Source organism: Syzygium oleosum, unplaced genomic scaffold (assembly GCF_021117445.2).
Source record: "Syzygium oleosum isolate NSW1041296 unplaced genomic scaffold, Sole_v2.1 Sole_v2.27, whole genome shotgun sequence".
NCBI lineage: Eukaryota > Viridiplantae > Streptophyta > Magnoliopsida > Myrtales > Myrtaceae > Syzygium > Syzygium oleosum.
This window is the reverse complement of record NW_026607511.1, coordinates 1,506,179-1,530,380: the sequence shown is the minus strand read 5'-3', so window position 1 is coordinate 1,530,380 and position 24,202 is coordinate 1,506,179. Positions and strand designations below refer to the sequence as shown.

The window sequence follows — 24,202 nt, the reverse complement described above, 5'->3', positions numbered from 1 at the left end:
TGTAGCACGGCTAGTGTAACGGGACGGTCATTTACTGAAAACGACAGCCGCGTTTCAACCTCTAACCCGATTCTGACAGATGGGAACCGGCATCTTGTAAAACGACAACTTTCCTTTAGCGGGTTTCAAAAGGCCAACGTACAGATTGCACCATGAGCACGAAGAAGTTACATTATGATTAACAGAATTAGTATTAATTGTTGGGATAATGGGGTCAACTTACAAAACAAACCCACCACAAACTCATCTCTACAGAAATCATTAACTTTAAAGTCCAACATCTTAAGCTCCCGGAATAGATTTATTGATGTCACATTAGAAGCCAATCACTTGTCTGCTGTTCTCGCCGTCGTGAACACGGAATTGAGTCTTCTTCGCGCAATTGTCTTCCATCTGAGCAATGCGTGATAAAGTTTCCGCATGACACCGAGCTTGAAAACGTCGTTTGTATTGTGCTTTATCAATAGTAAACTCTAAGTTCTAATTTCATCAACTCTTGCTCTTGCACATCATTTAATTATGATTTTTACGCGGTCCAGGACCAACATTGTGGCTAATTCCTGTTTCATGGAGCGACAAAAACAGACAGATGATTAACCAGCCAAGTTTCCTCTCCTCTTTAATTTCCTCATGAATCAGAAGTCAGTTTAGTACTGTATCAGCTGAACATCTATGGAATCATGCCATCCGTTTCTTCTACACAGCTTGTGCTTCCTGTCCCTCGTGTTGCAGATAAGCTATGCGTTGGACTCCATTTCAGCTGGCCAGAACATCACAGACGGCCAAACGATAGTCTCAGCTGGTGGGAACTTTGAGCTAGGATTCTTCAGCCCTGGCAGCTCCAAGAACCGTTACGTGGGCATATGGTACAATAAGATATCGGCCGAGAGGGTAGTTTGGGTCGCAAACCGAGAGAATCCCCTGAATGACTCTTCAGGAGTCCTGAAGCTCACTCCTCAGGGTGTACTGACTCTCCTGAACCGCACCGATGGTGTCGTTTGGTCCTCCAATGTGTCGAGATCGGCCCAGAATCCGATTGCGCAGCTTTTGGATTCCGCCAATTTCGTTGTAAAAGAAGGAAACGTCAATGACTTGGATGATGCAATCTGGCAGAGTTTTGATCACCCTTGTAATTCGTTTCTGGCTGGCATGAAGTTTGGTATAGATCGAGCGAAAGGCCTGGACCGGTACTTGACCTCGTGGAAAAGCGTGGACGACCCTTCACCTGGTGATTTCACATATAGGCTCGATTCTTCGGGTTATCCACAGCTGATCCTGAGGAACAGATCGGTAGTGCAGTTCCGGTCGGGACCTTGGAATGGCATTCGGTTTAGCGGGGTCCCTCAGTTGAAGCCGAATCCGGTTTATATGTTCGGCTTCGTCTTCAACCAAAATGAAATCTACTATTACTTCAACATTCTGAACAGCTCCATCACATCGATGTTGGTTTTAAAGGAGAACGGGATTGCTCAGCGCTTCACTAGGATAGGCCAGACACATGGTTGGAAACTGTATACGCCCACACAAACTGATGACTGTGACACTTATGCATTCTGTGGAGCGAATGGGAATTGTAACATGGCCAGCTATCCAAAATGTGTGTGCTTGAAAGGGTTCGTTCCCAAATACCCGATAGACTGGGGATTTGGGGATTGGTCAAATGGGTGTGTCCGTAGGACAGAACTGGTTTGCCAGGGAGGAGATAAGTTTCTGAAGCACACCGAAGTGAAATTGCCCGACACAAGGCTTTCATGGTTCAACGAGAGCATGAACCTTCAAGATTGCGAGAGGACTTGCTTGATGAACTGCTCGTGCACAGCTTATTCGAACTCAGATATTAGAGGTCAAGGAAGTGGATGCTTGCTCTGGTTTGGCAACCTGATTGATATTAGACAGTTCAACGAGAACGGCCAGGACATTTATGTAAGGATGGCCGCGTCAGAAGTCGGTACGTGTTCAAACATGAGTTACTTTCGACGTGGTGACATAAGGAAGAGATTAGCTCGAGCATAATTTTGATAATTTTTGTAAATTTTATTTTTGGATTCATTGTGATGTATATCAAGGTGGTAGTTCGAGTGGGAATACTGGCGCAAAGAAAAGCACGGGCATCATTGTCAGCATTGTGCTCTCCGGAGTGTTTCTTCTTGGTATCACGGTTTATTACATGAAGTATAAGAGAGATGGTAAAGTCGTTTTTATCAGATAACTATGCTTTCCAAGCAAAATGTTCATCTTGATCCACATGAGTCAATTTTTACTCTTGTCACCATAGGTTTTAAATGTTGCTGCGCCACATCAATTGCAAATTTCGTCAGATCATCTTTTTTAGGATTTGAAATTTACTCAATTTAATTTCAACTTGCAGGAAAAACCTTTGCATTCTCCCGTCAAAGCCATAGTGAAGATCCAGAGTTACCTCTGTTCGACCTCGCAACGATTGTAAATGCGACGAATAACTTCTCCAATGACAACAAACTCGGAGAGGGAGGCTTTGGAGCTGTCTATAAGGTTACCATTGTCAATTTTTTTGAATTCTAAATGTGCTTACACATCCAAATGCACAACGAAATGAATGAATGAAAAAAAACCTTTATCTATTAGGGTGTTCTGAAGAATGGCCAAGAGATTGCTGTGAAGAGGCTGTCAGAAAATTCTAGGCAGGGACAGGTCGAGTTCAAGAACGAAGTTGTCTACATCGCCAAACTTCAACACCGAAACCTGGTCAAGATTCTTGGATGCTGCATTGAAGAAGATGAAAAGATGTTGATCTATGAGTTCTTGCCTAACCGGAGCTTGGATTTTTTCATTTCCAGTTCGCTTCCCTCAAGTCCCTACAATTTCATCGCTTTTTTCTTAGAAAATGTGTGCAGAAGCTTATATTTCATAACTTATAAGGCCTGTAATTTGGCAGACCAAGAGGAGGGTGTTTCACTGGATTGGCCCAAGCGCTTCGCCATCATCAATGGCATTGCTTCGGGGCTCCTATACCTTCACCGAGACTCAAGATTACGAATAATTCATAGAGATCTAAAAGTTGAAAACATCCTGCTCGACATCGAGATGAGTGCAAAGATATCAGACTTTGGTTTGGCAAGGAGTTTCGGAGGTAATGAAAGTGAAGCGAATACGAATAGAGTGGTGGGAACATTGTGAGTACTCCTGACAAATGATCTCCACTGATTTTGGTCCATTTGCTTCAAGAACTAATCTTTCCGTTCAATGACTTTTTTGCCTAGCGGTTACATGTCCCCAGAGTATGCCATCCACGGTTTTTATTCGATAAAATCAGATGTCTTCAGTTTTGGTGTTGTAGTACTGGAAATCGTGAGTGGGAAAAGAAATCGAGGCTTCAATCATCCTGAAAACCGTTTAAGCCTTCTCGGATATGTAAGTCGTAAAAATTTATCAGATCTCTTTGTTTATTTATCTTCAGTTGGTTTCTAGTCTTATTCTAGGTGACTGGCACAATCATGCAGGCCTGGACACTGTTAAGAGATCAAAAGTCTATGGAGCTCGTAGATCCATCGGTTGCATCCACATTCAACCCTGCGGAAGTTTTACGATCCATCCATGTGGCTTTGTTGTGTGTTCAAAAAAATCCGCGCAATAGACCGGAGATGTCGTCTGTGGTTATGATGTTGGGCAGTGACAGCACATTGCCTCAGCCTAAACAGCCTGGATTTTTCAACGAGACGTCTTTGTCCGAAGCAAGTTCTTCAAGCGACGGCAAGCATAAAAAATTTTCGGTGAACGAAATAACTATTTCACAGTTACTGCCTCGATAATATATCTGTAATTTCAATTATGTTTATATGGATACCATATGGATACGAGAAGATCATGGCATTTGTACTAAGAGTCATCTCTTAATCTGGAATTGCAAGACGTTACAGGGACATGTGAAAGATTGCACCTTTTGTTCTTCCAATTTTTTCTGGATTCGGGTCAGAAAGCGAAAAGTGTGTACATGTACCACAAAAGAGGGAAAATTTCAGGGTCTTTTTTTGTTATGATTTTCTAGCAAAGAAACCCTTGAATACCTGAGCTTAATAAAGTAAACTCGCATTTTTAGAAGAATCCTCAAAGTTTCAATGTCTGATTCAGCTCGAATCAACGAAATTATACATTAGGTAAAAAGTGGCCATAACTACAAGTGAGATCGTAATCAGTACTATAAAATTGCTCTATCAAAGACTGTACAGTGATGATTCTTCTATTCTACAATGCCAAAATAACCATGTCCTTCGAATGACAGCCTGCATTATGGTGACATCAACAAGCTCAGATGCACCTAAAACAGGGGAAACGGAAAGAGAAATGCTTATGTAATTGTTCTTAGTTTACTATGAGAATAACAGTCTGGTTTGAGCTCGCAACATGCTGTTATTCTAACAGTAGCCAAAAAACTGTTATGCTAGCAAAGCCCGGAAAGAAAAGAAATTGACTTCCCGGAATGAAAGGTTCTCATATAATAAGAACTGAAAGCTAACACAGGACAGAGGTGTTGGAAAATACAAAGAGAAGTAGGAATTGGGTGGGAATGAGATTGACTTCGACCTACTCTCCACTGTAGTCAATGGGCACAACCCACTGCAAGCACTAGGTTGGCCTAAACATTTCACTATCATCAAGGGAATGAGAATGGAGCTATCCTTGTTGATATTGCAATGAACCTGAAGACATTGGACTTCGATTCACCAAGTTGTTTTTGACGTAATGAGGGTTGCTTCAAGACAGCCTACGGACACTCAAGTGAATCAACTCCGCAATCTCCATGGTTTCTCTGATACTTGCACTTAAGCGCACTTTTTGCCGTTTGCCTAAATCACAGCACTTGCATATATTCAATTTCTTGGCCACATAACCTCACAGTTGATTCATTTCACTCAAAACCTTGATGCCTTTTTCGTCAATGTGTTCCAAACATATATGCTGCAATTCAGACTCTCGAACATATGCATTATGTTAATCTATGTCTCGATTTTGAGCCGACTGCAGAACCGATCCGATTGGAGGATGAAATCAGTTTGTTAAACGGAATCTCGTAGAAAAGAAAAGAAATCCCAAACAAATCACTTTCCTATTTAAATTAGAAATTTCTTGGAGGCAAATCATATTCACGTGAGGTTTGTTTCTTGGAGATAATATTGAAGATTGACCGGTTGACCTAGAACTGCAATTCTTGCAAAAACCTGCGGTGCACGTCACGTGAATGTATGATTTTTGGCTGCACATATTTTCCCTTTTTAAGCCGCATAGTGGACTCAAACAAGAGTAGCACAGAGAACTCCTTGGAGCTGTGCACAAAAGGAAATAAAGGAAGAGCTTTTATTATGGACGTGCAGAGGAGGTGAACATACGGAATCACGTGATGTGAGTCTTACATCCAATTGAGTTGTTTATTTGTAAACACTATGTGCTTGAGTCGGTTGAGTATAATCTATGTGTGGGAAACACTTGAACGTATGAGCAATTGTAACCTTGATTTTCTAATTATAGTGGATTATTTACTGCTAGCCATTCCTGTGGAGTAGGTACCGACATTCGAACCGAAACACGTAAATCTCTGGTGTCCTTATTGTTTCTCGTTTATCTCTCTTTGGTGATTTCGCATTAATTTAATTGCAAGATCCGTTAGCGTTCCACGGCAATTTTTATAACACGTCCGACATCCGAAATCCGTCACTCTCCCCTTGAAGCTCATACAGTTCAAGCTACTTAAGGAAATCGGATTTTTCTTCAATTCTAAGATATTATCTCAATCCGGTCTATGTCACCGTGATAAAATTATGCATTCTAATTCTCACGATTGCCCCTGTCAAATTCCCATCCCCACAGGGAGACGATCCTCGAGTTTCCCCGAAGAGCACGTCGCATTTCCACATTTCAATTTTCCATCTTCTCAATTCTATCTGTTGTTTTTCTTTCAGGCATTAGTATTGAGACAGTGAAAGAGAATTTCGAAACAATCTCAGACTTGACCATGAAAAGTGAAACCAGAGATTACAGACCAGGTGTAATTTTTTAGAACAAGAATTAAATAAATTGAAGGTCCATCTTCGGATGTCACAAATATACTTTCCTATACGCAGCGCACAAACCTGAGATAGAAATTAAAAGTGATTTCATAGATAAATTTTGGTAAATGTCTAAAGTAATCTCTCTTTTCGATATACTATGTGTAGAACGGCTAGTGTGACGAGACTGTCGTTTACTGAAAACGACAATCACATTTCAACCTCTAACCCGATTGTAGAGGTAAGGGCATCGCAAGTGCCATAACTTTCGTACGGCGCTCGCTTGAATGTCATAACTTTTCTTTTTTGATCACTTAAGTGCCACAATTTCTGAAAAACATCCACTTGCATGCCATAACTCTTAATCGATCACTTAAGTGCCAAAAAAATTTTAAAACGTTCATTCAAGTGCCGGAAATCTGACCTGGCATAGCACTTGCTATGAACGTTTTTGATTGAAAAGTTATATGGAACTAAGTGATCAGAAAAAAAGTTATGACACTCAAGTTAGCACCGTACATAAATTATGGCACTCAAGTGACCGAAAAAAAAGTTATGATACTCAAATAAGTACCGTACGAAAGTTATGGCAATAGTAATATCATTTTTCCCCTGATGCTGATAGATAGGTAGCATATGTAAATTTATGTAACTGTTCTGCAACCTAATTCTTATTGGAGGTTGAGCATGGTCAACGCTGAACCACGACCCACTTGGTTCCTGAGAGCAGGATCTCCTCCGCCCAAATCAATGACATCAAAAGATGACTCAGGGCCGCCTCCCTAGATTCCAACCTCACTGATCTGCATATCCTCCACAACACAACACACCAACTTCTCATCGACCATGCAAAGCAACATCTTGCCATGCCTGGTAAGTCCCAAGGCCACTCAGACCCGATCGGTAGCACAATGTGATGCTGCTTGGTCCAGGACTCGGCCACGCCGTACTCCTTCATCACCCAAATTCCACATTCCTCTTGGTTCCATACACCGAAAGCAACTAAGCCAGTGAACCGCATGACACTGAGAGTGTCTCTTTGCCTCTCGGATTCAGAGAGAATTGCGATAGATTTTCCAATTGAGGCAGCTCGATGACTTCTCCGAATGATTCCTTCTCCATACCGAAGGCCACGATTGAGTCGTAAGGCACGTCTTCTGTGGGCGCATTGAGCCAGTGCGCGGACCCGTTAACAAATGCCCGCAAATTTTCGCGAATTGTCCACGTGAAATTGGGAATGCTCATGCTCGTCCATGCGTCCTTGCCTAGGCTATAAACCTTGATGCGCCATGGTCTTAGTGGATAATTAGCTCGTCTTCTTCTTCTGCTTCTTCTTCTTCTTCTTCTTCTTCTTCTTCTTCTTCTTCTTCTTCTTCTTCACCTCCTCCATTCGCATGTTCTCTCGACGACATTCTCGCTCGAACTGTCGGCCCAGTCGTGTAGCTATGATGACATTCTCCCTCCCTGGCTTCCTCAACTCTCCCCCGCCACCTCGCAGCTCTGGCCGCCAACCTGCGCTCTCCAAGCAGCTCCCACCGCCGGAGGGGAATATCATGATTGCGCGGACGGGGGCAACGTGGGCGAGAGCGGCAAGGCGGAGGAGGCCGAAGCTGCGCAGAGGTCGAGGAATCTGCGGCCGAGGCGGGCGGCACATCCTCCACCACTCTTGTTGAGGGACCGCAAGTCGTTTCCCGACACTGCGTACGGTGGATTCTGCGGGGACAAGGAGAATTACGCACAGCTGCCGCAGCCGAAATCCGTGCGGTTACGAGAGGCGATGAACATAGTGAATTCTTGAGTAAAATATCTGAATTATGCTTGATTTGCTTCGAGAACTAATCATTCAATATAATCAGTATGGTGCTTTAATCCAAACAGTGGAAACCAAAAGAAACAAATGCTTTAGAATCATCCTAAACATACGCCCAAGATGCCTATGTAGTTTTTATGCTTGAGGTCAAGATCGCATTTCCTCAGCCTAAACAGGTCAATTTTTTTGTTGAGGAGATCATACTAGAAACAAGTTCTTCTGTTTGCGCTGAGTGCCCGATATTTTTAGCCCAACGAAGTGGTCATTTCCAATTAAAATCTAGACAGAAAAATTTGTTAGCTCATACTGACCAACCATCATGATTTGTAGAACTACAAACTTATGGTGTTCTTACTTCCATTTATTCTGTCAAGAAGATACATCACAGAAAGGACCAGCTTAAATACATTAGTGCTATATGGTTCTTCCACCTGGAATCACAAAATATTAATGTTCCATAAGGTTGCAATTTGAAGAGTCCAAACAGTCTGGAAGCAGAACATGATTGCATATCCATTAGTATAATAGTTTAGGCTGCACTAAAACCCATCCAGGCCAGATTTCCCATAGAGTATGCTACTTTGTTGAAGTTCCGACAGTTCAGGCTACACTAAAACCCCATCCAAGCCCAATTTCCCATAGAGTACGCTACTCTGTTGAAGTTTCGACAGTTCAGGCTGCGCAAAAACCCCATCTAGGCCCGATTTCCCATAGAGTACGCTTTTCAATTGAAGTTCTGACAGTTCAAGCTGCGCATGAACCCCATCTAGGTCCGATTTCCCATAGAGTACGCTTCTCTGTTGAAGTTCCGACAGTTCAGGCTGCGCATGAACCCCATCCAGGCCCAATTTCCCATAGAGTACGTTGCTCTGTTGAAGTTCCGACAGTCCAGGCTGCGCATGAACCACCCCATCCAGGCCTGATTTCCCATTGAGTATGCTTCTCTGTTGAAGTTCCAGGCAGTCCTTGTATTTCATCCCGATGTGCATGGCTCAGCTGTTCTTGCCATCCACCAGCTGCTCCAATGGTGTGATGATAGTGTCAGGCGATGATCCATTAGATAGAGCGATCGATATCCTTGTAGCCTTGTCGTTCACGACAGCTCGATGCAGAACACTCTTGTATTTCCCATTGCTCATAATCTTACTCAGTTGATTAGTGTCAAGAAAAAAAATTAGTTGCAATAAGCTTTATTGGTTCGATGGGAAAAAAGTAGTAAATCACAAAGATCCGTATTGACTTTGTAACTGATTATTACCCGGTGAAAGAAACAAAGTGAAAAGAGTTTGTTTCAGCAAATTTATAGGACACCTATATGAACTATGGTCTTATGTATAATAACAATGTCCCCTCCATAAAGACATACACTATCTACATGAATGTTGAAACATATCGAACCTCTCTTGCAAGACAATGAGGGGGGTTAGTGATGTGGACATCGAACCCTATCGAGGAGGAGGTGCTAGAGACCCGTTGTTCTATCCGCTAGGCCCGATCACTCAAGTGAGAGCGAAGGAATTCAAACAAGCTGTCGGCATCATGGTTCAAGATATTTGGAATGGAGACAATCTGGATTCGAAACTTGAAGATTCCGAAGCTCCTTGGCGCAACATGATTACTTCTTGGTCCAAAATTCCGAAGGAGCTTAGAATTAACAAACTCCGAATTGGCTCAAATTTGGATGGACGCTTGGAAACGGGCCGCTGATCAATACTCACTACTTTAGTAGTGATTGATGACATTTTTTAGCGATTTGGAGTCGTTTAGATGAACTTTTAGGCCTTTTTCCATTTTTGGACGAATTTTTAGCAATTAAGGTTATTTTTGTAATTTTAATCCTAGTAGGATTAGGATTAGGGTTAGCACCCTATATAAGGTTGCTTATAAATTTCTAAGAGGCAGAGACAGAATTTTATATAGAGAAGTTGTCTTTTGAGATCTTATCAAGGCTCCCTTGTGGCGATCGAATTCAACTATTGAGCAAGATCGCGAATTCTCTTGTTCGTGGCGTTATAGCGTGGATTGGTTGACACAGGTTCGTCAACAGGTCGCGTTCATACCGAGATTACCAATCACAGGTTCGATTGGGGGTCGAGGTCAGCAATTCGTAACTTACAGATCTTCGTAGAACGATCATCTTCCGCACAGATTCATATCATCTGGTATCAGAGCTAGTTCTACAAGGTCTAGTTATCCTACTTTTATTGCTTTTCATTCATCAATCTAGGGTTTATAGAATTAGGGTTTCGTTATTAATCGAATTAGGGTTCTGAATTTGTTCTTGCTGTGATTTCAATTTTGATTTAGGGTTTTCGGTCCTAGTTGTTTTTTTTATATTGTACTTGAGTTCGTCAAAAAAAAATCGGCAAAAAAAAAAAGCCAAAAAAAAAAGAATCCGGCAAAAAAAAAAGCCAAAAAAAATCTGCAAAAAAAAAAGCCAAAAAAAAAATCGGCAAAAAAAAAGCCAAAAAAAAAGTTTCAGCAAAAAAAAAAAAAATTTCAAGAGGACGACTCGTTTGTTTTTATCATTGATAGTTGGACCGAATAGAAAAAAAAATATTTCAGTAGCAGAAATTGAATCTGAATCCGAATTTAGCGAAAATTTGCTGAATTGCTGAGTTGAACGGTATATTGCTGAATTTGATCTTGCTTGGTGGTTTATCGATTGTTGTGAAGAGCTTGTGAGACTGGATTCAAGTCTGAAAAAAAAAAAGCTTGCTAGAAGGAAACGAGAGGTAAAAGGCAAGAGTGTGTGAGTCTAATTGAGGGAAGAAAAAGCCGAAATTGAGTTAAACACGAGAGGAGTGACAAACACTTTGAGCGGAAAACGTGAGGGAGTGACTAGTGAGATTTCTTTTATCTCTAACATTTTCTTGCAAGTTTAAAAAAAAAATGTCAGGCTCAGGCCAGGGAAGTGTGAATCAAAGGGAGAATCGCACTCATCCAAGGGATGATGCGATTCTAGCAGGCATCCAGCAATTGAGTTTACAAATTGAAGCACTTAGCAACAGAGTTGCAAGATGTGAGACGAGACTTGAAGATGACCGAGAGCCACCACGAGGGAGGCCACAAAATCGCGAGAGGAGCCTAGGGCACAACCTAGATGGCGCGGCAATTTGATGATGCATATGTGTCCGTCTGAGAAGATGATCGAGATGGCGGGTTTGAGAGGAGAAACGGACGCCGAGGATTTAGACGTCGAGAAGATGATGAGCTTGGCAACATCAAGATGAAGATTCCATCTTTTCAAGGAAAGAATGATCCTGATGCGTATCTAGAATGGGAGAAACGGATGGAGATGGTATTTGATTGCCAGCGATATTCGGAGCTTAAAAAAGGTAAAAATTGCAGTGTTGAATTCACCGATTATGCTATAATTTGGTGGGATCAACTTGTGACTAGCGAGGAGACGCAATGGTGAAAGACCAATAGAAACGTGGGATGAGATGAAAGCGGTGATGAGGAGGCGCTTTATACCTAGTCATTACCACAGAGACTTGTTCCATAAGCTGCAAAATCTCACACAAGGTAATAGAAGTGTGGAAGAATACCATAAAGAGATGGAGATTGCTATGATCCGTGCTAAAGTGGTGGAAGACCGTGAGGCCACAATGTCACGATTTTTGTGTGGTTTGAGCCGAGATATAGCAAGGGTGGTAGAGCTGCAACACTACGATGAATTGGAGGAATTAGTGGACAAAGCCATCAAAGTTGAGAGGCAATTGAAGCTGGAACGAAATTACAAGAGTAGTGGAGGTTCAAGCTCGAATTGGAAGTCTAATTGGAAGAGAGACGAGAAGCCGAATTGGAAGGGAAATAATATCAAGATTGAAACTTTGAAGGAGAAGGAGAAGGATGGCAAAGTTGGTTCGAATCCGGCTTCAGGTAAAACTGAAAACCCTAACACTAAGACTCGTGATATTAAATGTTTCAAGTGTTTGGGCAGGGGTCATATGGCAAATCAGTGCCCTAATAGGAGGGTGATGATCATGACTGGACATAATGATGTTGAATCAGAAAGTGAGAGGGAGGAAGAGGATGATGACATGCCACCATTGAAGGATTGTAGTGATGTTAAGATGCCAGCAAAGGGTGAATTGATGGTGGTTAGACGTTCTCTTAGTGTTCAAGTCAAAGAGGAGGAGCATCACCAGCAACACGATAACTTGTTCCATACAAGATGCTTGGTGAATGGTAAGATTTGTAGCTTGATTGTTAATGGAGGTAGTTGTACAAATGTAGCAAGTTGTACCATGGTGGAGAAGTTGGGATTGAAGACTGCAAAGCATCCAAGACCATATAGATTGCAGTGGTTGAATGATAGTGGTGAAGTAAAAGTATCGAAGCAAGTCCGAGTTCCATTTGAGATAGGGCGATATAAGGATGAGGTGATGTGTGATGTTATACCTATGCAAGCAGGGCATCTTTTACTTGGTAGGCCATGGCAGTATGATCGAAAGGTACATCATGACGGGTACACTAACCGATATTCATTGGTGATGAATCAGAAGACATACACATTGGTGCCAATGACACCTACTGAGGTGTATGAAGATCAATTGAAACTACAACGTGAGGCTGAGAGAGAGAGAAAAAAAGTGATAAAACTGAGGGCCTGCGTGGAAACTCTGAGATGCAAGTAAAAGGAGAGGAAGATAAGAGTAGAGTGGTAAAAACTGAGAGAAAAGGAGAGAGAAAAGAAAAGAGAGAAAAGAATTTCTATGCAAAATCGAGCGAAGTGAGGAGAGCTTTGATTCTGGACCAATCAATACTTGTACTTTTGTACAAGGAGGCACTGTTTACTACTAACGAACTTGACCCGAATTTGCCAAGTTCTGTCGTGTCTTTGTTGCAGGAATTTGAAGATGTCTTTCTTGATGAACTTCCTGGAGGTTTACCACCGATTCGAGGCATGAAGCATCAAATCGATTTGATTCCTGGTGCACCATTGCCTAACCGACTCGCATATCGAAGCAATCCTGAAGAGACAAAGGAACTTCAGCAGCAAGTTAGCGAATTACTAAACCAAGGATATGTGAGAAAGTCTCTTAGCCCGTGTGCTGTTCCTGTTTTGTTGGTGCCAAAGAAGGATGGGTCTTGGCGAATGTGTGTTGATTGCCGAGCAATCAATAACATAACGGTAAAGTATCGACATCCTATTCCTAGGCTAGATGACATGTTGGATGAATTGCATGGAGCTTGCATATTTACTAAAATTGATCTGAAAAGTGGTTATCATCAAATTAGGATGAAAGAGGGGGATGAATGGAAAACTGCATTTAAGACCAAGTACGGGTTGTATGAGTGGTTAGTCATGCCATTCGGGTTAACTAATGCACCTAGTACTTTCATGCGACTTATGAATCATGCTCTGCGTGCTTTTATTGGTCGATTTGTAGTTGTCTATTTTGATGATATCTTGATATATAGTCGAAGCCTTGATGACCATATTGAGCATGTGCGAGCTGTTTTGCAGGTTTTAAGGGCTGAGCAATTATATGCTAACCTAAAGAAATGTTGTTTTGTAACTGACAAATTAGTATTTCTAGGCTTTGTTGTTGGTGCTGATGGAATACAGGTTGATGAAGAAAAGGTGAAAGCAATCCGTGAATGGCCGACACCTAAGACAGTAGGAGAGGTGCGCAGCTTTCATGGTTTAGCCAGTTTCTATCGTAGATTTGTAAAAGATTTCAGCACCATCGCCGCACCTTTAACCGAGGTTATCAAGAAGCACGTGGGTTTCACATGGGGAGAAGAGCAAGAGAGAGCATTCAATATGTTAAAGGATAAGTTGACTAATGCTCCTTTGTTATCTTTACCGAATTTCAGTACTACTTTTGAGATAGAATGCGATGCTTCTGGTACAGGAATTGGAGCTGTGTTGATGCAAGGAGGACGTCCTAGAGCGTATTTCAGCGAGAAGTTAAGCGAAGCGACATTGAATTATCTGACTTACGATAAGGAGATGTATGCTTTGGTGCGAGCTTTGGAGACTTGGCAACATTACTTGTGGCCAAAGGAGTTTGTGATCTACACCGACCACGAGATCTTAAAGTACTTGAGGGGGCAGCAAAAGTTGAACAAAAGACATGCCAAATGGATGGAGTTCATTGAGACTTTTCCATATGTAATCAAGTACAAAAAAAGGTAAGGAAAATGTGGTAGCCGATGCACTTTCTCGAAGGTACGCAATTCTAACTACTCTAGGAGCAAAGTGTCTAGGTTTCGAGCATATCACAGGTTTATACGCTGACGATGATGATTTTGGAAGAGTATTTGAAGCTTGTGAGCATGCTGCGTTTGAAAAGTTTTATAGGCATGATGGATATCTCTTTCATGAAAATAAGTTGTGTTTGCCTAGATGCACTTTGCGCGAGTTATTAATGCGAGAGGCACATAGTGGTGGTTTAATGGGGCATTTTGGAATCAATAAGACTTATGAAGTGCTGCATGAACATTTTTTTTTGCCACACATGAAACGAGATGTCACACGAGTTTGTGAGAGATGTATCGCATGTAAGCAGGTTAAGTCTACGATTAAACCACATGGTTTGTATACACCTTTGCCTATCCCAACGCATCCTTGGGTTGATATCTCTATGGATTTTGTGTTAGGATTGCCTAGGTCTAAGCATGGCAATGATTCTATTTTTGTGGTTGTTGATCGATTTTCAAAGATGGCTCATTTTATACCTTGTCATAAATCTGATGATGCATCGAATGTTGCTGAATTGTTCTTTCGTGAGGTTGTGCGTTTGCATGGCATGCCTAGGTCCATTGTTTCTGATCGAGATACTAAATTTCTAAGCTACTTTTGGAAGACATTGTGGAAGAAGTTAGGAACACAACTTTTATTCTCTACCACTTGTCATCCACAAACTGATGGTCAAACTGAAGTAGTTAATAGGACTTTAGGGACATTATTGCGTGCTATCATTAAAAAGAACATTAAGTCTTGGGAAGATTGTTTACCGCATGTTGAGTTTGCTTATAATAGGAGCGCGCATTCTGCTACTAAATTCACACCGTTTGAGGTTGTCTATGGTTTTAATCCCTTAACTCCATTAGATTTAACCCCTTTGCCTGTTGCTGAGCGTGTGGATTTAGATGGTGCTAAGAAAGCTGAATTTGTGAAGACTTTGCATGAGAAGACGCGGCTGAATATTGAGCTTAAGACAGAGCAGTATGCAAAGCAAGCCAACAAAGGGCGCAAGAAAGTAGTGTTTGAGCCCGGTGATTGGGTTTGGGTTCATATGCGCACAGAGCGTTTCCCCAAACAGCGACGCTCTAAATTGCTACCGCGAGGGGATGGACCATTTATGGTGTTGGAAAGAGTCAACGATAATGCTTACAAGCTTGACCTTCCAAGTGAGTATGGTATTAGTGCTACTTTCAATGTTTCTGATTTGACTCTTTTTGATGCAGACGCTGATTTGAGGGCAAATCCTTTGCACGGGGGAGGGAATGATGTGGACATCGAACCCTATCGAGAAGGAGGTGCTAGGGACCCGTTGTTCTATCCGCTAGGCCCGATCACTCGAGCGAGAACGAATGAATTCAAATAAGCTGTCGGCATCATGGTTCAAGATATTTGGAATGGAGACAATCTGGATTCGAAACTTGAAGATTCTGGAGCTCCTTGGCGCAACATGATTACTCTTGGTCCAGCGAATTCCGAAGGAGCTTAGAATTAACAAACTCCGAATTGGCTCAAATTTGGATGGACGCTTGGAAACGGGCCGCTGATCAATACTCACTATTAGTAGTGATTGATGATGTTTTTTAGCGATTTGGAGTCGTTTAGATGAACTTTTAGGCCTTTTTTCATTTTTGGACGAATTTTTAGCAATTAAGGTTATTTTTGTAATTTTAATCCTAGTAGGATTAGGATTAGGGTTAGCACCCTATATAAGGTTGCTTATAGATTTCTAAGAGGCAGAGACAGAATTTTATATAGAGAAGTTTTCTTTTGAGTTCTCTTGAGGACTAGATCTTATCAAGGCTCCCTTGTGGCGATCGAATTCAACTTATCGAGTAAGATCGCGAATTCTCTTGTTCGTGGCGTTATAGCGTGGATTGGTTGACACAGGTTCGTCAACAGGTCGCGTTCATACCGAGATTACCAATCACAGGTTCGATTGGGGGTCGAGGTCAGCAATTCGTAACTCACAAATCTTCGTAGAACGATCATCTTCCGCACAGATTCATATCAGTTAGAAAGATGGAACATGAATTTCTCTATATGTACCTTTAGGTGATCACCAGTGTTGACCAAAAAGGCGTTCGGAATGGGATCTATTTTGACCCACTTCCCGCCGTGGTGCACTTGGAGGCCGCCAATTCCATTTTGCATCATGATGGTCAACAGGCCGTGGTCTGCATGTGGTGGCACGCCCATAGTGAGTTCTGGCTGCGGGCATGGCGGATACATATTCGCCGCTATTATCTATAGGCTTGAATCCATGTTCATTGCCTCATCGATATAGCCTGGTTCGAGTCCTAGGCTTTCCGATATACCCTTGAGCAGTCCCCTAGCTAATTTCCGGACCGCCCCAGAGTATTCTGTTAAAACTTCACTGCAACAAACATTGCTTTATTGATTAGAGAAAATGCCATGGTGATGTTCTTTTCATCTTTATGGATGTCACAAGTTTGTGTCACTCAATCTTTAATCTGGTGTGTTGCTAATTGTCCTGCTCTATCAAATTGAATCCTCAATCTGTTGATTTTCTCTAGGTGTACAAAATGTTGTTAGCCATCAAGACGATACAAAATAATGCTATCCTAACACAAGAATCGTTTAGTTTCTATTGCTATGTTTCAAGATTCCCAGATTTCTCGAACAATATAGAGCTATTTTACAAAACTAACAAACTGGAACCAAAAATCCTGGAGAGCTTCCGCATCGGACAGATTGAAGTTGTTTCAGTTCAGAACCAATAGGATCAATTGAGTGGTCAAGTGCGTCATGTAGAAATGGCAAATCTGGTATCCAAATCATGACATCTTGAATTTAGGTAACTTTAGAATTCAAAAGCGCCACCGAAGTGGATAGAGTTTCATGTATGGACAGATACTGGAAGTAGTCCAGTCGAAGATTTGGATTCCCATCTTACCAGGGAATAAAATTTTGTTCAAGTTCCTCATCATGCTTTCTTTTTCTGATGTATCTAATAATTTTCTGCTGAGTACCATCTCAAAGATTTTTATATCCTTGGATCTAGTAGGATGGACCCACCATCACTCAATAACGCTCCAGAATCTCTAACTAGTATAAAAAGACAAAAGCACACTATTCCATGGGGTATTTGTCGAGAGCCAACTTTTTTTGCCCCATTCATTGACAAGTTCTGATTATTCGTGATTCGTGAGGCAAAAGAGGTTGAAAATTGGTGTAACTATCATGATCTTGAGATTCCAAAGTATAAGGAGCTACTTCCGTTGGGTGGGGCCTCAAGTTCTTGACCAGCATCCATAAAGCCAGATCTGGCTCCTTCTTAGAGGGAGATGCAGCCAACGGGCTTTGCGCGCACGCAAAGAGGGAGAGAGAGTTTGATTTGGATTTGGTTGGCCTGATACATTGGGTTAGGTTAAGGTGTTTGAAAGGTGAGCGAGTGGCTTTTAGATTATTTCGCATGCAGGTAATGACCTTCTGTTTTTTTTTTTTTTTGTGGTCGAGAGGTTATCTTAAGTAAATCTCGAGCACTTAAAATACCCGACTAAATGTCGTGGATCAGATAATATGCAAGCTAATATCTAGGTGGATTTCTAAAATGTGAGTTTTTTTATATATATGTTACGTAATAAACTCAAACTTTTATATTCAAATGAAATCAAGAAAAGAGAAATATCAGTATGTGCAAACTGAGAACTTTTACATACAGGATAGGAGAGAGAGAGAGAGAGAGAGAGAGAGAGAGAGAGAGAGAGAGAGAGAGAGAGAGAGAGAGAGAGAATGGATACCTGAAGCCTTCTGGTTTGGTGGGGCAGTGAAACTCTGGATTCACCCTCACCTTCAAAAAATCTCTCCGGGAAAACACCTTGTCGACCGAAGCATGGAAGCTCGTCCCGCATCTTATGGGGTCCAACACGTGCCTCCCTTTGAACTCCATCTTCTCCTCCTCGGTCAGATCGAAGAATCCTGTCAGCATGTCGACCATCACTTTCATTTGGCTCTCGGGGACTCCATGGTTGATCACCTATCCACATAATCCGGGGGCCATGATCAATACAAAGCATACAAGACGCTGCCGAATCATTTATAGAGAGTGTGTCATACTGATCAACAATGACTCCAGCTTTGATACCAATTTATGCAAAATAGATTCATAAAAAAAAAAAAACAAGGTTTCGGGTTTGATTTACTTGCAGCGCCCAATCTCTCGGAGTCAAGGGAATGAGAAATAATTTCTCATGAATTTCCTTTAGCTCTAGTGGAAATAAACAATCATCGGTTGAACTAGCCAATTCAATTTAAACCGTTGCTAGTCTTTTCAGTGCTCATGACAGGTTTGATAAGTGAAATCTGATCAAAATTTACCAACTGTTTGTTTTGCATCTTCGCGACAAATAGAATAAAAAAAAGTACTATGAAGCAGCTAATGAACTAATGAACTAGCTAGGAACATAGGTGCCATGAAGAAGCCCTAGTCTTGACAAGCCTTTGCAAGATCCGAGACGACTTTGGACCGTTGATCGGTATCACTTGAGGAGAGGAGAGAGAAGTCGATGACGGGGATGGAGTCATCGTGGTCAGGATGAACGGCTTGATCACCGGAAGTGGAGGTGGTGAAGGTGCAGTGGGAGGGGATGGAAGTGAGCTTGGAAGATTCAGCTAGAGTCTTATCACTCCGTACTTTGAGCCAAGAAGTATTAGCTTCTTGGTGGAGCGGAGCAACTGGACAAACAGTAGCCATTTGAGATGAAACTCACTCTCTCTCTGTCTCAATGAAATCTACAGTATCAATTATGAAAAGAGAAGTTCTACTTAAAAGGAAGATGAAAAAAGAGCTCTTCGGTAAACTCTCCAAGACTGCCACGTGGCAGCTCCTTTTTTAAATAGTAAATGTGCTTCCATTTTCGACGTCAGGTGACTGTCACAACCTATCCTTGGAGGACTTCCTCAGGAAATGGGCGTAGAGGTAGTTGTTCGTGAGACATTTCAATTGGCATATCCCAAAAGGCGGCTCAAAAAGCATCATCATAAAATTCATCCATAAGGTCCGTCAATCACGAACGTGGACTCTCCCTTAGTTCATACCTTGTGTGATACGGGATTATTTTTATGTTTCTTTGTTAATTAGGAGTCACCGCTAGCCTTTGTCGGGGGTCTGCTAGAATACCCAATCGAAACGCGGGAATGTCGTTTCGATTTCTTCGAAACCAGAGATGTCTAGATACTGGACTAGGTTACGTTAATGTTTTCACTAACGCCCTTCCCATACCGCTAACTTATTAGTTGTTATTTAACGTGGTCACACATTTATTTTTATCATTTTCATGCTAAAGTCTTAATCACTAAGTGTCCATGCATCTTGTTTTTGTGTTTTTCTATTTAAGATACTTAACTAAACCCATCTTAGTCTAGCAAAGAAAATCAACAAACAATGTATTTAAAAATGGTGTATAAAGTAAACACCTAATGTAATGAAAGATGTACTATTTTAAGTGCGATAAAGAAAAACCCGCAACTCGTCGAGATTATTACAATACGAATTGAAGACTCAAGACATGATCAAGCAATAAATGAATTGTACAAATTAAAACCAAATTGGACATTGGTCTTGAATCTCCATCTTCAAAATTCTCAAGGTCTTGTTATGAAGCTCGAAGTGAACCTCGAAGCCTAAACCTATCCTGAGCAAGGAAATAGGTGACATCCATGGTCGTGGCCATAGGGAGCCCTGTGTTTTGACTTATCCAAAGTCGGGTCATTAATTCCGATCATTGGATACAAATTGTGTAATTAATTCACTACCGAGTAGCCTCAAGGCAAATAATGGTCTACATTTCCCATATTCATTGTCGAACATATGACTTCAATTATGCTAGAGACTACAATTGGTTCTTTTTAGGTTTTTAGTGATCTTTCAACTAACCAATGTTTATTAAAAACCTAAGCTAATATTATTATTACAAGCAATTGAGACCGAATTGGACATCGGTCTTTTGACACCGTCTTCAAGAGCTTCGACCGCCTCCTCCTTGGATCGCCTCACTTGGCCAGCATCCACGGTGCCGGTTTTCATTCATTCACATTCATTCATGCAATCATGTACAATCATTCAAAACAATCAAGCACAAAATTCATTGAGACCAATCAATGGAATGGCCTCGAGGTCGGCCTTTGGCTTCCATGCTTTTCGATTACCCCCATTCCTAATGACTATGATTAATTGATTGATGGTTAATGATAATCGGCCACCATTTGCATTCACAAAACGATAGTCGATATCACTTAAATCCTAAATTCAGTTTTAAGTGTTCACCATAGATTACCCACCGAACATGCATTGTACTTAATCGTTCATCTAGCAAGCACATGCATAAGCAGGGAATTAAACATTCAATTAGGTCAAGTGACCTTGTTTCTCAATCAATCACACAAGGGAAAGTGAGCCTATTGAGGATCACTTATTCAATTAAAATTCAGATTTCAAGCAGGTTCTATTTAGACCCAATTGGCTTATCAAATGACGTCCGATTGACTTGGTTCAAGTGTCATTAGAAATCTTAGGATGTATAATTCAAAGTTCATGAAGACCATTTGGACTAGTTCTTAGTCGAATTACCAGAAAATGCAAATCAACCCAGAAACCCCATACTCGACCCGGTTTCAGCCTGTGATTTAAAAATGTGGGAAAAATATCAAATGACATTGAAAACGTATCAAGTTTTATAGCGGGTTGGGAAAACGTGTGATGAACAACATTCATGTTTAAAAAAGGCCTCAACTTTTCCCAGTAATTCAATTTTTTAATTGGGATCCAGTTGCAAAACAGTTTTCGAGGCCAAACTAACCTTATCCGGAGTTTTTTTCCAAATTGGCCACTCAAATGTTGCCATTAGGTCTTTAAAATTTTTAGTTCTCAAATTAAGGACCCAATAAACAACTTTTAAGTTTTAAGTTTTTGCAAAAAAGGTCTCGAACTACCTCAAATTTGCTATACAAAACTTGTTCACAGAGCTGAAATTTTTCAAATCAAAACACAGTTTCAAAATGTCTTTTTCAAGGATGAATAGTATAGATCAAATCATCACGAAATTTTATGAAATTTTCAAGTTAGAAAGATCAAGATGTTGTCTGCAACTTTCATGGACACACTGTTCCCAGATTACGAATACAAAAAATTAGAAAAATCATAGATCTAGACAAGTTCGGCAAGGAACAGATTAACATAAAACAAAAAGCATATTTTCCAGATTCTGAGTTGAAATCACGAGGTCAATTTGACATGGCCAACGATATTCAATTTTGTCACACCATCTATCAAATCGAAGCTCATGCTGTTAACTTTGATTCTCTAGTTAAACACTCTTCAAGATTTTGACGTTTCAAGCTCAAATCAGCCATGGAAGCATACTGATTCATTGGAATCCAAAAATTGCAAAACAGAACAACATACTTCAAACATTCATCAAATAATTCATGTACATGGATTGCCTAACACATGATATTCTAGGCATTCAATCAGCAAACTCAGCATCACAATTGGCCTTCATCAAATTCACATGCATATTTGGCCACGTCATTCATCCTTGACATCATACTCTAAGTTTAGATATTGCATACATTGTTAAATGGACTTGTTAAGCTCAATTAAGCTATTTGGCCACCAATGAACTTCACAAAGGCGTTGAGAATAGCGATCCAAGATCTAAATGACAATACCAAAGATTGATATGAGAAAAGGATTCAAAGAGGTCAAAAGAACATGAACTATTAAGCAAAATCAAGTGAAATTGAAAAATCCGGCGAGATTTCGAAGGAGCGCCAGCCATGAGGTTGTTGTGGATGAGCTAAGGACCACTTCACTCGATTAGGAAAGCCTCTAGACACCGTCAGATCGCCAGAAAACGAGGCTAGGATTGTCGGATCTCCTCACCTGCATGGAACACGCTCTTGAAGCCAAGAGGAAGAGAGAGCTGAAATGAGCACTTCCGACGAAAGGCGGTACTGGCGGGAAAAGTGCCAAAAAAGTCCTAAACCTTTTGCATTAGTGCCAATTTAGTCCTAAACCTTTTTTTGGTGCCAATTCAGTCCTAAACCTTTTGCATTTGTGCCAATTTAGTCCTAAACCTTTTTTTGGTGCCAATTTAGTCCTAAACCTTTTAAATTGGTGCCAATTCAGTCCTAAACCTTTTGTTTTTGTGCCAATTTAGTCCTTCCGGTCAATTTTGACCGGATTTTGCCGACGTGGATGCCTGCCGGCCGGCGGCCGGTCACCTGCGCTGACGTGGATAACTTTAATATTATTTTAATATTTTTTTGAATTTTTATTTTTTTTCCTTTTTTTCTTTTTTTTTCCACTTTTTTTTGTCTCTCTCTCCCTCCCTCGGCGGTCGCCGGTCCGGCGGCAGCTCAGGCCGAGCAGCGAGCTCGACCTCATCGGCCCTCGGCGGCGGGCCTCGCCTTGGTCGGGCGAGGCTCGACCTCGCCCGGATCCGACGAGGTCGGGCCTCGCCCGACCAAGGCGAGGCTCGAGCCCTCGCCGGAGGCTGGCGAGGTCGGGCCTCGCCCGACCATGGCGAGCTCGCCCTCGCCGGAGGCCGCGCGAGGGCGAGCCTCGCCATGGTCGGGCGAGGCCCGACCTCGCCGGATCTGCGGGTCGGCGGGCGAGGCTCGACCTCGCCGAGATCGAGCGAGGTCGGGCCTCGCCCAACCATGGCGAGCGTGCCCTCGCCGCGGCCTCCCGGCGAGGGCTCGAGCCACGCCTTGGTCGGGCGAGGCCCGACCTCGCCGGATTTGGGGAGGTCGAGCCTCGCTCGACCAAGGCGAGGCCCGCCCTCGCCAGGCAAGGCCGCCCTCGCCAGTGTCCGGCGAGGTCGAGCTCGCCGGCCTTTGGCCGGTCGCCGGACCGGCGACCGGCCAGAGGGAGGAGGGAGAGACCAAAAAAAAAAGTGGAAAAAAAAAAGAAAAAAAAGGAAAAAAAATAAAAATTCAAAATAATATTAAAGTTGTCCACGTTGGCGCCACGTCAGCGCCGGTGACCGACCGGCAGGCGTCCACGTCGGCAAATTCCGGTCAAAATTGGCCGGAAGGACTAAATTGGCACAAAAACAAAAGGTTTAGGACTGAATTGGCACCAAAAAAAGGTTTAGGACTAAATTGGCACCAATGCAAAAGGTTTAGGACTGAATTGGCGCCAAAAAAAGGTTTAGGACTAAATTGGCACTAATGCAAAAGGTTTAGGACTTTTTTGGCACTTTTCCCCTGTACTGGCTAAGCTTACAACCAGCAAGAGGGATGTGCAAGGGATGACGGCCAAGCGGTGGTTTGTCGGAGGAGGGCCGATAGCTGGCCGAAAACAGCGGGGGAAGGAGCTCTGACCGAGAGAGAGAGAGAGAGAGAGAGAGAGAGAGAGAGAGAGAGAGAGAGAGTTTATCCAATTTAAAGAGAGAATTTTAAATTTGAAAATGGCTAGCCCTTACATTTTTTAGGGAAAAATTATTTTATACTCCTCTAAGTTTGAATTTTAACCTTTGGGTTGATCTAATGGCTCATATGATTTGCTTCTTCATTAAGTAAGCATTTCATTGGCTAATTTCTGTTCACTTAGATCAATGACGTGTCATATCGGATGGCTAAGATGTGCTCTTTGAATGGCCAACATTATTTGCTTAATAATTAAGAAAATGCTATAATTGGCCTAAATTTGATGACATGGCTTTAGGGGCATTTTTGTAATTTTATCTAGGGGCATTTATGTAATTTTGGCACAAGGGAGAGTGGCTGGTCAGCCATGGTTTGAGGGGGCTGGAAGTGATCGGAAAACAACCAAAATCGGGCCATTCTCGTTGGATTGAGTGTTAGCGCCGGTTGGACAGGTTCGGTCCAGTTCAATCAGTTCCCTGACATAACTTTTCTATAATTTAGTCCAATTTGATCTCTGAAAAGACCTAATTGCAAAAAATTCATTACCAATTATCAAAGAAATGAGCCAAATTGAAAAAATACAACTTAAATCTAATTGAATTTACTCAATCAAACTCATTATCAACCTCTCAATTGAATTAGTCTGTTCTAATTACATCAAGGGTAATGCTAATTTCATCCCAATTGATTCGCCTCACACAAATTGGGGATTTTCATTCAATTGATGCAATTTTTGCAATTTTTGTTCTCAATTGAGAAAATTGATTTCAATTAAAC

The 24,202-nt window shown here is 41.8% G+C and overlaps 1 protein-coding gene and 1 pseudogene across 1 annotated transcript; one reads left to right on the top strand and one right to left on the bottom strand.

Annotated features, from left to right (window-relative positions):
- Nucleotides 1-488: 488 nt before the first annotated feature.
- Nucleotides 489-3,931, top strand: LOC115662103 (G-type lectin S-receptor-like serine/threonine-protein kinase At4g27290). The gene is made up of 7 exons (XM_030584288.2): nucleotides 489-1,948; nucleotides 2,067-2,186; nucleotides 2,369-2,511; nucleotides 2,605-2,815; nucleotides 2,915-3,152; nucleotides 3,240-3,390; nucleotides 3,480-3,931. The coding sequence occupies exons 1-7, from the start codon at nucleotides 673-675 to the stop codon at nucleotides 3,786-3,788; spliced, it is 2,448 nt and encodes an 815-aa protein (XP_030440148.2). The 5' UTR covers nucleotides 489-672; the 3' UTR covers nucleotides 3,789-3,931.
- Nucleotides 3,932-8,170: 4,239 nt separating this feature from the next.
- LOC115668586 (2-oxoglutarate-dependent dioxygenase 19-like) lies at nucleotides 8,171-18,780 on the bottom strand (annotated as a pseudogene).
- Nucleotides 18,781-24,202: the final 5,422 nt, after the last annotated feature.

Excerpts from the sequence above, each read along its gene's own strand:
- LOC115662103 (XM_030584288.2), top strand. The coding sequence starts at position 673 with ATGGAATCATGCCATCCGTTTCTTCTACACAGCTTGTGCTTCCTGTCC. Across the intron at positions 2,816-2,914 it reads CTTGGATTTTTTCATTTCCA|ACCAAGAGGAGGGTGTTTCA; the intron begins GTTCGCTTCCCT and ends GTAATTTGGCAG. Across the intron at positions 3,153-3,239 it reads AATAGAGTGGTGGGAACATT|CGGTTACATGTCCCCAGAGT; the intron begins GTGAGTACTCCT and ends TTTTTTGCCTAG.